The sequence below is a fragment of the Urocampus carinirostris genome, chromosome 18 (genome assembly GCF_059441175.1).
Source record: "Urocampus carinirostris isolate Australia breed hairy pipefish chromosome 18, RoL_Ucar_1.0, whole genome shotgun sequence".
Lineage (NCBI taxonomy): Eukaryota > Metazoa > Chordata > Actinopteri > Syngnathiformes > Syngnathidae > Urocampus > Urocampus carinirostris.
The window spans coordinates 16,270,299-16,284,222 of NC_142366.1; the positions used below are offsets into that span (position 1 = coordinate 16,270,299).

At 41.0% G+C, this 13,924-nt stretch overlaps 1 protein-coding gene and 1 pseudogene across 1 annotated transcript; one reads left to right on the plus strand and one right to left on the minus strand.

Annotated features, from left to right (window-relative positions):
- Positions 1–383: 383 nt before the first annotated feature.
- Positions 384–520, plus strand: LOC148348506 (U2 spliceosomal RNA; annotated as a pseudogene).
- A 188-nt stretch (positions 521–708) lies between these two features.
- Positions 709–13,639, minus strand: nanog (nanog homeobox). The gene is made up of 4 exons (XM_088322257.1): positions 13,093–13,639; positions 7,336–7,679; positions 4,027–4,170; positions 709–1,259 (listed from the first exon to the last, which is right to left on the minus strand). The coding sequence occupies exons 1-4, from the start codon at positions 13,481–13,483 to the stop codon at positions 897–899; spliced, it is 1,242 nt and encodes a 413-aa protein (XP_088178383.1). The 5' UTR covers positions 13,484–13,639; the 3' UTR covers positions 709–896.
- Positions 13,640–13,924: the final 285 nt, after the last annotated feature.

Consider the following 13,924-nt stretch of genomic DNA (forward strand, 5'->3'; position numbering starts at 1 on the left):
TGACAACTACGAACACAATACTAACTTGAAATTTACAAGGTATTCATTTGATGTCCTTCAAAGCCGAAATGCAAAAACCATCACCAGGTTATATGTCAGTACGTATGTTTTTTCCCATTCACTTAACATTTGTCTCGGGTACCATTAATAAAAATAGTGTGATGTATTGCCTGCGCGAACTACAATAGATATGAGTTTCAGACACTGCTGTTAGATCTCATGACAAAAAGTTAGCGGACACCAGGACTCTGAAAGTTGGCGGCCCAACCATAAAGTTGCCTGCCCCATTTTTCAAAACTTGAAACACAATAAGACGACTCATCGCAAAAAAATATTGTGAAAGCTTTGATGCTAAGTCCTTAGTTTGGCCTTTTGCTAGGTCCTTAGCTTGGCCTTATTTGGCCGTACCTCTTGCCATGATCTTTGATTTTTTGCATTTCGGAGATGGAATAAGAGCTTGCTCTGTCCACTCCACGCATCGGCCCGGTATTGCAGTACCTCCAGGAACGGTGCATTCGCAATGATCGCAGCAAGGCTTTAGGGCTAGGACCTTAGCTTGGCCATTTGGCTGAGAGTAATTGTCCCGGTTCCTAGGCTTTGTAGCGTATTATGAACAGACCAATAACGGATAATGGATAATGAATAACGAAGATAGAATAACCCTTAAAATTCCAGAAAGAATCTGTAACTATTACCTAACTATTTTATTTCGTTTCCACAACAAATCTGCATGCATGCGTTACAAATTAGATCACACCATCAAAGTTTAAATAGTTGTACAAAAATAAAACAATGGTAAAATAGCAAACACTCTTTGCCAACCTGTATAAACTTTTTACAACTTAGCAAGGAAAAAAAGAAACCTTGCAATGGTAAATCTGCACAGCAAACGTTTCCTATTGGCCCAAGGGATACGCAATATCTAGATCTGATGTGTTAAAGCTGGAAACAGACTGTGCAACTTTGCTATCATAGTTAATGTTTGACTCACTGTTGCCTGTGGAGTGGAATATACCCGGGTTATATTCATACTGATTGATGGCCGGGGACGCGAACCACCCAGTGGGATGCGACTGAGTGGGCAGCGTCGTTTGAGGTGTAGCAGAAGACCAAGTGGAATAGGAAGCAAATTCTGAAGAACGTCGCATCCTGGCGAGATAGAAAGCCAGGCTCTGCTGCCCGAGCTTCTTGAAGGCTGCGCCCATCATGGTGTTTTTGTAGCACTCCTTGAGCGGTGGTCTTTGGGTCCCCGGTTCATCCTAAGAAGATCAAAAGCGTTGATTCTCAAAAAGACAGTTTCATTTTCGGTTTTCTGTTGTTGCGTCCTGCCTTTAAAGTCTGAACCAAACTAGGGTTCCACCTCCATGTTGGATGCATGATTCTATGCCCAAACCAGAAGTATTTCTGTTATGAACAAACAGGAAAACCATGGCTAGGCAGGGTTGGAAATTGTGCAAGTACAGTGCAAATGAAAAAAAAAAAGAAAAAAAAACGCAAATTGCTTCCGTTCATAGAGAAAGAGACCAATAATGAAGCAGAGATTTAAGGCGCTCTCATTACAGCAGGGGTGGGCAAATGATAGCGAGCTGCATTGGGTTGAAAATAAAGATTTGTTTTTTGTTTCTATTTTTATTTTCAACACTTCTGTTAGGTTGAAGGTCTTTATCACGATACTCTAATTGATAATCTGACTCCAAATTATTGAACATAAACTTACCATTCAAACTGATATTAACCATAGCTTCACCTGTCCTAACAATTATTCATGCTCGTTCTGTAAGACCAAGTAACCAAATCACCCGAGACTTTATTCCTAACAGCAAAAAACTGATACAGTATCGGGGGGGTTGGGTCACTCAATGCAATCCGCGCTTCCCTGTGGCCATCAGGGAATGTCACTTTTCCCGAGAAGCCCCGAAAAGTCATCTACACAATATTCAAATCAAGACAGCAAAACACTGCCCACTACCATTTTATTGGTTCCATGATATCTGCAATCTGTTTGACGCCCTTTCTTGTGTACGTGACTGTCTGGGTGGAAACACCTCACCATTTGGGTTCCCAGGAGCGGGGATTCTTTCCACGACCTTGGGTCCCCCTTCCCTTTGGTTCCAGTTATCTCTCTTGCGATTAAGCCTCAAACAACTTTAAAACAGTACTATTCTACTTATTTGCAATACAGCCTTGAATTAAAAAACAGTAAGAATAGCACTACATGTCTGCGCAAAATAATAAAATCCTGATACTAACATAGTTACAGCATAGTAATGACATTTCAAGTGACTGTAAAAATCTATCCATCTACGCTGGTCATATCCTTCAAGAGGGGTGACCGACAGCAAGACAAACACATACAATAACAAAGACAATAAAAAAGGGAAAAGGTAGCAAAAACACAAAAACATTTGGACCATGGCCAGCCCAAACACCTAAACAAGTTAAGCACCTATGCACCCAAGTCGGTCATGCTTTCGTCCCTCCAGATAGAACGGGACACAAGAAAGCGGCCGTGTCACTCGGGTCAGGGTGACACAACACACTATTCTGTTCAACAGCAGGGCCCGACAGCTTTCACTGGTTTACCCCTGTCGCATCATGCAGGTGTCTAAAAATCCCACTATCCTTTTACATCACCTCTCCACTCATTCCTATCACCAACAAGAGCTGTAGCTTCCATTATATTTAGACCTCTTTCCTGCAGTGCACTCATAACACTATCCATCCACGTCAATCCCGGCCTTCCTCTTGGTCTCCTTCCATTGACTTCTGCTCTGTAGATCCTCTTCAACATTCGCTCCTCATCCATCCTCTCCATGTGTCCAAACCCACCGAATACTCTCTTAAATTGTAGAAATGCATATCCAAAATGAGCTCTGAGCTTGAAAAAAAGGTTGGAGAACCCTCTTCAAACGCTTCTTTTATTACTCAAGGGAATTATTCCCTGGCAAGTGTGACAAGCGTCCTTTCTCCTTTTTTATCTTCCAATACAGTCTCAAACCCAATACCTCAGCAATTCATACGGGTAAAAAATGATGTAGGCCTATCCAATTTTCTCATCATCTATCATATGCAGAGATGGGGGTAATGTATGGACTTTTTCTAACCCCCACGGGTGTTGAGGCAGAAAAAACAAGGTTGAGACAGGTGGTGTCGAAGAGGACCAGACAATTAACATCCCTGAAGGAGCTTTCCATATGGTAACGCACTTTGTACATGAACCAAATTAGCATAGGCCAGGGCAATTGAACTTTGCGACCCCCACATCAGAACACATTCAGGTGGTCTACCAGGGTCAACTGTATTCCCTAAAACCACACGTTCAGTGTCACTGACAGCGTCAAACCTCCATTTTACATAAAGTAGATACAAATAATTTAAATATACTTAAAAAAACTAAACCAAACGCAATGTCCTTTCCCGGACGAAAAGCCTTTAAAGAGGATGCTTGACATCAACAACCGCGACCACAGGACAAGAGTGCTGTTGCCGAGTCGTAGCTGCAGGCTTCTCCTGCTTCTAGTCGACATGGAAAGCAGTACTAACAGAAAAAAAAACAGGCCTGGAGAGAGTTAGGCGCCGCAAGACTGCACTTGCCCAAGACACCCCTACAGGAAGCGGTGCCCCGACGACCAACGGATCCGTGAACCGTGAATATTTTATGTCCCTGTTGTAATCGTTAAATTTTAAAACATGGATTGAATAACTCAAACAAGGGCTAGCCTATATTTTTTGCATGAAATGTCATCTAAAAATATAGCAAGTACTGGAAAATGTAGCCAACTATTTGACGGTTAGCCTTGAGCGCAGGACACATTTATACTTCGTGAAAAACATTTTTATGAGGGCTTAGGGTTAGTCACACTTATTTAAACTGGGGAATAGAGTGGCACCAAATGAACCTTTCCTAAAATAACCATTATACTGCATTACTAGCCGTTATGGTTGGCGCACCAGTATAAAAATGCCTAGCAAGCTGCATGAGGCCTTCTATCATCAAAGGGGCAAGATATCAAACGATTTGCTTACCGACGGAAAGGTGTACATGACGTTTTCGCCATCCGGGACAGACAGGCTGCGGCTCTTGGCTGCGGTGGAACGCACCGATGCCCACTTGCTATCTTTTTGATGTCTCCTCAGCTTCATCCTTCGATTTTGAAACCATGTCTTCACCTACAACAAGAAAAAACGCTGAATTGTTTAAAATGATCCCTTCCCCACGGAGGACGAGAAGCGACAATATTTGATAGGGACAAGTCAAGTCATGTTTATTTGTGACGTCCTTAATCAAAAGGAGTCTCAAAGGGCTGCACAGACCACAGATTATTGCAAACCACAGACTATCGTGACACCATCCCCTGATCTAAAACCTACATGAGGGCAAAAAATACACAGATATTGTCAACATAAAATATAGGTTATTCATATGCTATAGAATAGAAGTGTGTTTTAAGCTTAGATTTAAACATTTCCACTGAGATTGCAGATCGAATCTCAGCACCGGGGCACGAATGGAGAACACTCTCGAACCTGCGGATCTCTTCTTGGCTCTTGGGATCACTAGTAGACCAGCATTTTCAGAGCGAAGGCTCCGGACCGGAACATAGGGGGAAATTAAATCTGAAAGATCCATTAAACGATTGAATAAATTGATTTTCTAAATGATTAATTAAATATCAAATGGAAGGAGCACATAAACTGGTAAATATATGAAATATTAATGTGTCATTAAATGATTATATGAGTATATGATGATATGTTCAGTAGCCACTCTGCTGCATCAAGCCATTACTATGAAATTGATTTGACGTAATATGTTTTGCAACCGGCGGCGCAGTGGTTAGCGCTTGTGCGGCACAGTTCATGTCATGGGAACCTGTCGTGGGTTCAAATCCAGCTCCAGACTTCCTGTGCGGAGTTTGTATGTTCTCCCCGTGCTTGCGTGGGTTTCCTCCGGGCACTCCGGTTTCCTCCCACGTTCCAAAAACATGCATTTCAGGTGAATTGGCCGGTCCAAATTGTCCCTAGGTGCAGATGAGCGAATGAGTTGTCTGTCCCTGTGTGCCCTGCGATTGGCTGGCAACCACTTCAGGGTGTCCCCTGCCCACTGCCCGGAGATGGCTGGGATGGGCTCCAGCCCCCCCGCGACCCTAATGAGGATAAGCGGTACGGCTAATGAGATGAGAGATGATTTGTTTTGCAACCCATCAAGTTTTAGCTCCAGCCCATTCAACGAGTTTGTCGGATGACCCGAATTCATAAAACTCTGAAACGTTGGAACGTGGAATAATTATCTAACTAGATTAAATTACCAAATACAGTGATAACCTTACTTAAGAGATCAATTCGTTCCCGGATGATGCTTGTATCTAGAATATCTCGTATCTTGAGTGAATTTACGAATACAAAACCACTGAAAAACAATCTGTTCCCGGCCTCCCAAAAGCATCCGAGTTAACACCCAATAACTATGAAACACATCTTCCTGATCACTTGAAACACGTAAAAATAGTACTTAATACACTTATACTATAACTGAGATGATAATAAAATGATTTTAAAACCCCGCCTTGCACCAAAAGAGCAGGAGGTGGTAGCATACCCTTCTGCTGGGTTCCAAGGGCAGCGCTGCATGCCGAATTATTCGTTTTGAATAAATAAAATAATCATAGGTGAATACATACTTCACTTATTGGATATCTTAGTTCCACAAACACAGATTTAAGCATTCAACTAATTCACAACATATCCAGTGAAACTTGACAATAAATAAATCAGACATTTATACATTCCCGTTTTTTTAAATTTAATGGTGTGTTTATTTGCAAGGTTGCAAATTTGTCATAGACAGAGATGAAATGTCCTCACCGTCATCGTTTTGTCCTCACTGACTATGATATCAATTAAAAAAAAAAAAATACAAATCAACATCTTGTTGACCTAACTAGAAAGGGTTAAATCACGTTCTCAGCTCAAGTGCTGTCGCATAGGACCGATGTGATTTGCAGCGTCTTACCCGCATTTTACGAGCGACTTATGTTTGGTTATGATTGGGTCCCCACACTGCAAAGACAAAACCTACGTCCTCATTCAATTTTCATAGTTTTGGTCCATTCTGCCCTGCCCCTCGAGGCAAAATTCACCTGTATGTAGGGACGCAACAATTAGAGTTTTTGACAAAACTTTATACTATAAAATAGTCAACAACAAATTGTATCGGCAACCATAGTCGCTAGAGAAGATTTTCCGACAGAGTGAGCCATCGCTACATGATTATAATCTCTGCTGAGAGTCACCCACGCACAATAGCGTCTCAGTCTCAAGCAGGAACATCCAAAAATGACAGCATCGACCTCAAGTACACGTACCAAAACTACTTTGGGAGCAACTTAGCTAGGCTACAGCCAATTTAAATAAAAATACTACTTGTAAAGGAGACAGTGCGTATTATGGCAGTATATTGGTGATGCACTAACATTTAAAGACAAAGCAAGTCAGATAGTTTAACGAAAAGGAGACTACTTTTTTTTAACAAAGATTTACCGCACTTCAAACTTTTCGTCAGGCAGATCCGCCATTGTTGTTTTGGTCTCGCGGTTCGAGTTTTCGTCTGCACACCGATCTCGGCAAACGAGATCTCGTTGCTTCGAGATTACGTCATTGTTGTGGTGCTCGTCGTCGAAGGAAGGTGAAGGTCAAGTACGCCTCCGAAAAAACAGTATTACGTGAAAATCAACACAAAATTGGTAATTTCTTCAGTGTCAGTAATAAGTCGAAACAAAATGCATAAAGTGATAACAACGGCAACTATCCCGGCACGAAAAAACGGCGGAGAAATTCTTCGGAAGATCGCGGAGGCAAGGAAAACACGTGTGTTGAAGCGAACGATTCGACAAAACAAAATAAACAAAAGAATACTCCTGGCAAGAAAAGGACTTTTCTGCCAAAATGGACTCAATTATATTCCTGGTTAGGCTATGAGGAGGATGATAATAGATTGGACCTTGAGAAGGCATTACAATTGTGGCGGGACAGCAAACCACGAAGAGTATATGAACTGAAAAATCTGAAGTGATAACTGCTTTGTATTACCAATTAACTGTGATGACTAAAACTGAATGAAAATATAGATTAATATTATAGATTTGTCGCCGATTTACAATTTTAACCTCGATAACACTAAATTTTGGGGACCCATAGATTATTGAGCATGCTACTCCCCGGGACCCATCACTTTTCACAGGTAAAATGAACACTGAATATAATGATTATTCGACTAATTGTTTCAATAATCGGTGACTAGCTGACTCTTCAAATAGTAGTTAGTTGCAGCCCTACCTGTTTGTAGCTAAGCCCCGTGAATTCGGCTAGTTCCTTCATCTCAGCGGGTGTGAGGTACGTCTGTGCGCTGAAACGCTGGACGAGAGCGTTCATTTGGCTTTCGGAGAAGGTGACGCGCGTCCTTCCCTTAGGGGTTGCCGTCTTAGGGGCAGAGAAGGGCTCAGGGTTCTGGTTGTCCAAATCGGTGAAGGAGTGCAGCTGCTCGTTCAAAGAGCTGGGAAGGTGGTCCCCTGCATCGGGGCTCCTGCTCTTTGCATCATCGCTGAGGTCCTTCTCCATCAATGTGTCGGGGGCTGCGTGTAAAAGGCCACTTCCTCGGCCGCTGCCAAAACTCCATGAATCTGAAAGGGAATTTGACGAAAGTATGTCTCATAGTGTTTATACCTACAAATAGACCCCAGTCTAGCTGGGGTATTGCACAAAAGTGGAATAAGGAAATCCAGACTAACTGAATAATAAATGCAGCTTGATCTCGTCTGGCCAGCATTTTTTGGCTTCATCAGTTGCACATTTTCAATGTCAAGCCAGCTGTAGTAATTTGGGACGAATGAATGTTCGATTTGTTTTTATAGTCATGACAACCAGGTGAAAAATTGTATGCAACGAGATTAGACATGGGCAGCACGGCGGCGCAGTGGTTAGCACGTGTGCGGCACAGTTCTGAGGTCATGTGTTCAAATCCAGCTACCAACATTCCTGTGTGGAGTTTGCCGGTTCTCCCCGTGCTTGCGTGGGTTTCCTCTGGGCACTCTGGTTTCCTCTCACATTCCAAAAACATGCATGTCAGGTTAATTGACCGGTCCAAATTGTCCCTAGGTATGAATGAGCGAGCGAATTGCCTTTCCCTGTGTACCCTGCGACTGGCTGGCAACCAGTTCAGGGGTTCCCCTGCCCACTGCCCGGAGATGGCTGGGATGGGCTCCAGCACCCCCGTGACCCTACTGAGCATAAGCGGTACAGATAATGGATGGAGATTAAACATGGCACTCAGGGGTGAAACATGTAGATACTTTGAAGAGGAAACGTGATAAGACTAAAAGGGTGAGGCCCCAAAAAAAACAATATTAACCACATAATGTTTAGAAAAACTCTAATGTATATATACCAGTATATATATATATATATATATATATATATATATATATATATATATATATTTGTTTTATTCGGCAACAACAAAGAGAAATGAACCCAAAATTGTCACCAGATACAAGTATTCAGTTTTGATTTGTTCATTTGGGTTCGTGATGGCCAAGGGGAAGAAGCTGTCTCTTTGCCCGTTTGTCCTGGTTTTGAGGGAACTGTAGCGCCTACCGGTGGGCAGCAAGTCAAGTCGTGTTTATTTGTGACGCCCTTAATCACAAAGAGTCTCAAAGGGCTGCACGGACCAGAGATAATTGCAAACCACAGACTATTATGACACTATCCCCTGATCTAAAACCTACATGAGGGCAAGGAAAAACAAAAACCTCAACATGAGGTGAATGAAGAAACCTTGAGAAGGGACCTCCAGTGAATTAATCCCCCTTCCGGGATGACCAGGCTGCAATGGATGTTGCAATAACAAATAGATATTGTCTACATGAAATATAGGTCATTTATATGCGATAAAAGTAACTACTGTATTATATCTAAGCCTATCCTGTTCCTTATCAAAAATGAAAAGGAAAATAGTTTTAAAAATGCTAGATGTTGAATTTGGGGGGGCTGGTTACGCCAATGCTTGAGTCATTGTATATATCATACCTGTCAACCTGTACGTTTTTGCCATACAAAGTACGTTTATTATGCATCTTAAGACCTGTAAAAATAAAAACGCTAATTTGTCAATGATGGGTACCATCCGGTATACACCGACCATCACGAAATGGCAAAACAATCAAGTCAAACGAGTTCGCCGCGGTAGCCTCTATCTCTGTTTTTTTCCGTTGCAAACAAAGCGAGCGTATGTGCCGACAATCGCGATCATATTCTATATAATAAACTTATTACAACAATAAAGCTATTGTCGGAAGCGCAGCAGAATGCGCGTCCACGCGAGGGGGGGGGGTTGCAGGGGAGTCGAAATTAGGCACTACACATCAATGGTTGATATTGTGGTTTAGTTTACAAAATAGAAATACCTACTATTTTTTTCCTCCAAAAATATCTTTATTTACAAATTTAAATGTAAAGTGTTATTAACGGATATTTTAGTTATAACATTGTTGCTGATTTTTTTTCTTATTTTTTATTTATTATTACGAATATGTGCAGAATGATATAACGAAACACATGTACAATATAACATGTTAAACTACATAAATAAACACGTTTGAAAAAAAAAATATATGGTGTAAGATTTTTTGGTATTTTGTAAGGGAAAATACGACAGTTTGTAAGGGCATGGAGCCCTGAGGGTTGACAGGTATGTATATGCGATAGAAATTACTATTATATCTTAGCCGATCCTGTTCCTTATGAAAAATGGAAAGGAAAATAGTCTTTAAAATGCTAGATGTTGAATTTGGGGGCTAAAAACGGGCTGGTTACGCCAATGCTTGCGTCATATATATATATATATATATATATCCACATATATTAGTGGGACCTCGCTACTTCGCGGTTCCACGTTCGCGGGTCTAAAGAATAATTAAAAAAAATAAAAATTAAATCAAGCATTTTTAAGGGGTGTCGCTAATTCGCGGATTTTCACTTTTCGCGGGTGGTTTTGGTCCCCATTAACCGCGATAACCGAGGGATTACTGTATATATACAGTACATGTATATATATATATATATATATATATATATATATATATATATGTAACGGGTGTAATAATAACTTTTATTTTATTGAAATTCCTGCTAAAATATGTGTATAGTTTTTGGTAAATGTCCTGCAATGCTGAGTCCAACAGTGCCATCTGCTGGTATGGGGTGGGGTTTGGTTTTGGCTTCTAACATGTGACCAGGAGGCGGGGTTTTGTCAGTTTAACCAGAGTACTACAAAGGTAAGACATATCTTTTGGTGCTCCACAAAATAAGTTAATTTTAAACATTATAACCCCAGCTGACAAATCTCTCACCATGCATAGTAATGTGATTGATATTGTCAAGCTGTTTTGATTTATTTTCGTTTTGTTTCTGTTTTACTAAATATTAATTCCCCTTGTAGAGATCAAAGAGATCAAACCCAGCAGAAAAAGCTAATGTTGTGACTCATCCATTTGCAGGTAAATTGTACCCATTTTTATACTCATTATTGTTTTTATTCCTATTTTTTCATATACATTAAAAAAGGATGATGTTGGTTAAAATTCAGAGTAAAGAAAAACATGTTGAATTCATTGTAAACGTTAAAAATCCACTATACGATCTCTTGTTAAAAGTATCTTGTTAAAATGCAAAGATTTATAAATGTATTGTGATATTCTAAAATGTATTTTCTGTAAAGTGAAAAGACAGCTCTTTGATATGCTTTGTTGTCAGTTTAACCAGAGTACTACAAAGAGATCAAAGAGATCAAACCCAGCAGAAAAAGCTAATGTTGTGACTCATCCATTTGCAGAAACTGTAATAATAAAAACCTCATCATCCAGTCCAGCGTGAATGTAGATCTTTGGTGGGACACGTACAACGCGGTTACATTGGTGCCGTGACCCGTGACTTCTATCAAGCTCTCCGAACCGAGGACTGTCCTACCTGCCACATCATTTCATAAAGCCATCAGCTCACAGTATTTAAAACTGCTATACAGTGACGTGTTACGCAGGCGATTTTGACTTATTTACATCTTTGAAACATGTTTACTCAGAGCACAAGTGACGTTTCTGAGGGTGTAGCTGATCAGATGACAAATATTATTCAGGAGATAGGACATAAATTATAATAATAAGAGAAGGTAGTTCACAGGAATTTGCTGCTCTCTGTTAGCTTCTTGCCCTGTGAGGATGATCTGGCCAGCGAATCTGAACACTCAGAGTCTGACGCTGCTATGCATGGAAGTGATGTATGCCCTGATTTACCTGACGCGGTTGAAGACAGTGATGTCCGTACAGTAAACTGGGTGATACAGGCAGGTGAAGAGCAAGTTCATCCAGAGGTAGAGGATAACTCACTAGACAGCAGATCTGATGCCCAGTCCGACTCTCGCAGTGTTGATACATCCAGCCGAGGAAGTCAGCACATCCCCGAACAAGATGTTGACCATACTTCAAGTGACAATACGGAAAGCCCATCACAGTGCTCTGAAAACATGATCCCTTTGGGTATGGGTCTCCCAGACGAGACCCCATTGAACACTGACCATCTGGACGCAGACTCCTCTGATACTGACTGTTTAGACTTGACTGCCCCAGACCTTCAAGCTCAGGTTATTTGTGCTCAACCTAACCGTTATGGTCTTAGGGTCCGCCAGTCCATCAGGCCTCCTAGTCGTCTTATTTGTCAGATGAATGACCATGTGGTAGGTGACAATCATCTGTCCGCAATATCTGCAAGTTCCTAGTTTAAGTTCAGTAGAGATGCACTTTCAGTTTGAGTAACAAAGCTTGAGTAAGAAACAAGAATTGTGCCTATGTGAGCACTTACAACTACAGGAACAATGTTTGATATTTCAGAGATGTAACAGGCATCTTTGAGTCTGTGCTTAGTTAGGAGTTTGCTCGCCTCCTTTCTTTTCACACTCCTTTTTGGGAGAGTTTTAGAACTGACATGCACTTCAGTTTGTTCCTTGTAATACTGTACCAGTTTTCGTGTCCTCTTTTTCATCAGTATTTGCCTTTTTGGCATGTGATTTTTTTTCTTTTTAGTGTAGCACTCCCATATTTAGCAGAATTTCAGGGGGGTGTATGTAACGGGTGTAATAATAACTTTTATTTTATTGAAATTCCTGCTAAAATATGTGTATAGTTTTTGGTAAATGTCCTGCAATGCTGAGTCCAACAGTGCCATCTGCTGGTATGGGGTGGGGTTTGGTTTTGGCTTCTAACATGTGACCAGGAGGCGGGGTTTTGTCAGTTTAACCAGAGTACTACAAAGGTAAGACATATCTTTTGGTGCTCCACAAAATAAGTTAATTTTAAACATTATAACCCCAGCTGACAAATCTCTCACCATGCATAGTAATGTGATTGATATTGTCAAGCTGTTTTGATTTATTTTCGTTTTGTTTCTGTTTTACTAAATATTAATTCCCCTTGTAGAGATCAAAGAGATCAAACCCAGCAGAAAAAGCTAATGTTGTGACTCATCCATTTGCAGGTAAATTGTACCCATTTTTATACTCATTATTGTTTTTATTCCTATTTTTTCATATACATTAAAAAAGGATGATGTTGGTTAAAATTCAGAGTAAAGAAAAACATGTTGAATTCATTGTAAACGTTAAAAATCCACTATACGATCTCTTGTTAAAAGTATCTTGTTAAAATGCAAAGATTTATAAATGTATTGTGATATTCTAAAATGTATTTTCTGTAAAGTGAAAAGACAGCTCTTTGATATGCTTTGTTGTCAGTTTAACCAGAGTACTACAAAGAGATCAAAGAGATCAAACCCAGCAGAAAAAGCTAATGTTGTGACTCATCCATTTGCAGAAACTGTAATAATAAAAACCTCATCATCCAGTCCAGCGTGAATGTGGATCTTTGGTGGGACACGTACAACGCGGTTACATATATATATATATATATATATACAAGGAACTTTGGCTTGTAGTTTTTCAATTTGGCCCTTTCATTTATTTTTTCGACACACTTTCTCGAAACGCACCTGGAGAGACGTGAGCTTCCGAGTCACTTGCGGAGTCGCTAGCGGCCATCTCGCTCTCCAATGCGGGTGTCTCATAGGCGGCCTGTGACGTCCCGGCAAGAAGAAGACGCCCGGCTTGACTTTCTTGAAAATAAACGAGACTGGATCCCTGGTAACGGCAATGGCCGTTGGCGACAAACTGCTCCAGAGGCTGAGGCTCTGGTTGGGTCCTGGCGGCGGCGTAGTAGACCTGCGCCATCCCGGGTGAGTAGTTATTCAAATCGGGGTTTCTGGCGTTCCCCCAGCCATTAACGTGGCAGTGGTTCTGTTCCTGCCCGGATTGATATACCAGCCCATAAGCGTAGGCATGATAAGAAGAGTTGTAGTTGATTTGAGTCCTCCAGTCCGTCATTTTAAATTTGAAGATATGTTTTTAAAATCATTTAAAAGATAACACTACCTAAGTTTGACTTCCGGGCAAGAATGCTTGAAAACCGCGCTTCAGCGCTGAGGCCCGATTTTAATGAGGGGCGTTTTCTGCACGTGTGGAAAGGGGCGTGGTTTTATGATTTCAGCCAATTGAGTTCACCTATTCTTAAGCGACTTTTTACGACAGCCTTTGAGATACGAGGGGCGTGAGTAATATTTTGCGTGTGGGTGCGCGCGTATCGGCTAGTGCAGTCGTTCATTTTTAATTTCTATATGAGTTTAAAAAAACAACTTTAAAGCAACACGACAGTACCCATACCTGTCAACCTGTACGTTTTTGCCGTACAAAGTACGTTTATTATGCATTTCAAGACGTGTACTAGAAAATCTGTACGGAAAAACGCAAATTTGTCAGTTATGGGTA

Excerpts from the sequence above, each read along its gene's own strand:
- nanog (XM_088322257.1), bottom strand. The coding sequence starts at position 13,483 with ATGACGGACTGGAGGACTCAAATCAACTACAACTCTTCTTATCATGCC. Across the intron at positions 7,680-13,092 it reads GGAAGCTCACGTCTCTCCAG|ATTCATGGAGTTTTGGCAGC; the intron begins GTGCGTTTCGAG and ends ATTCCCTTTCAG. Across the intron at positions 1,260-4,026 it reads TCATGTACACCTTTCCGTCG|GATGAACCGGGGACCCAAAG; the intron begins GTAAGCAAATCG and ends TGATCTTCTTAG.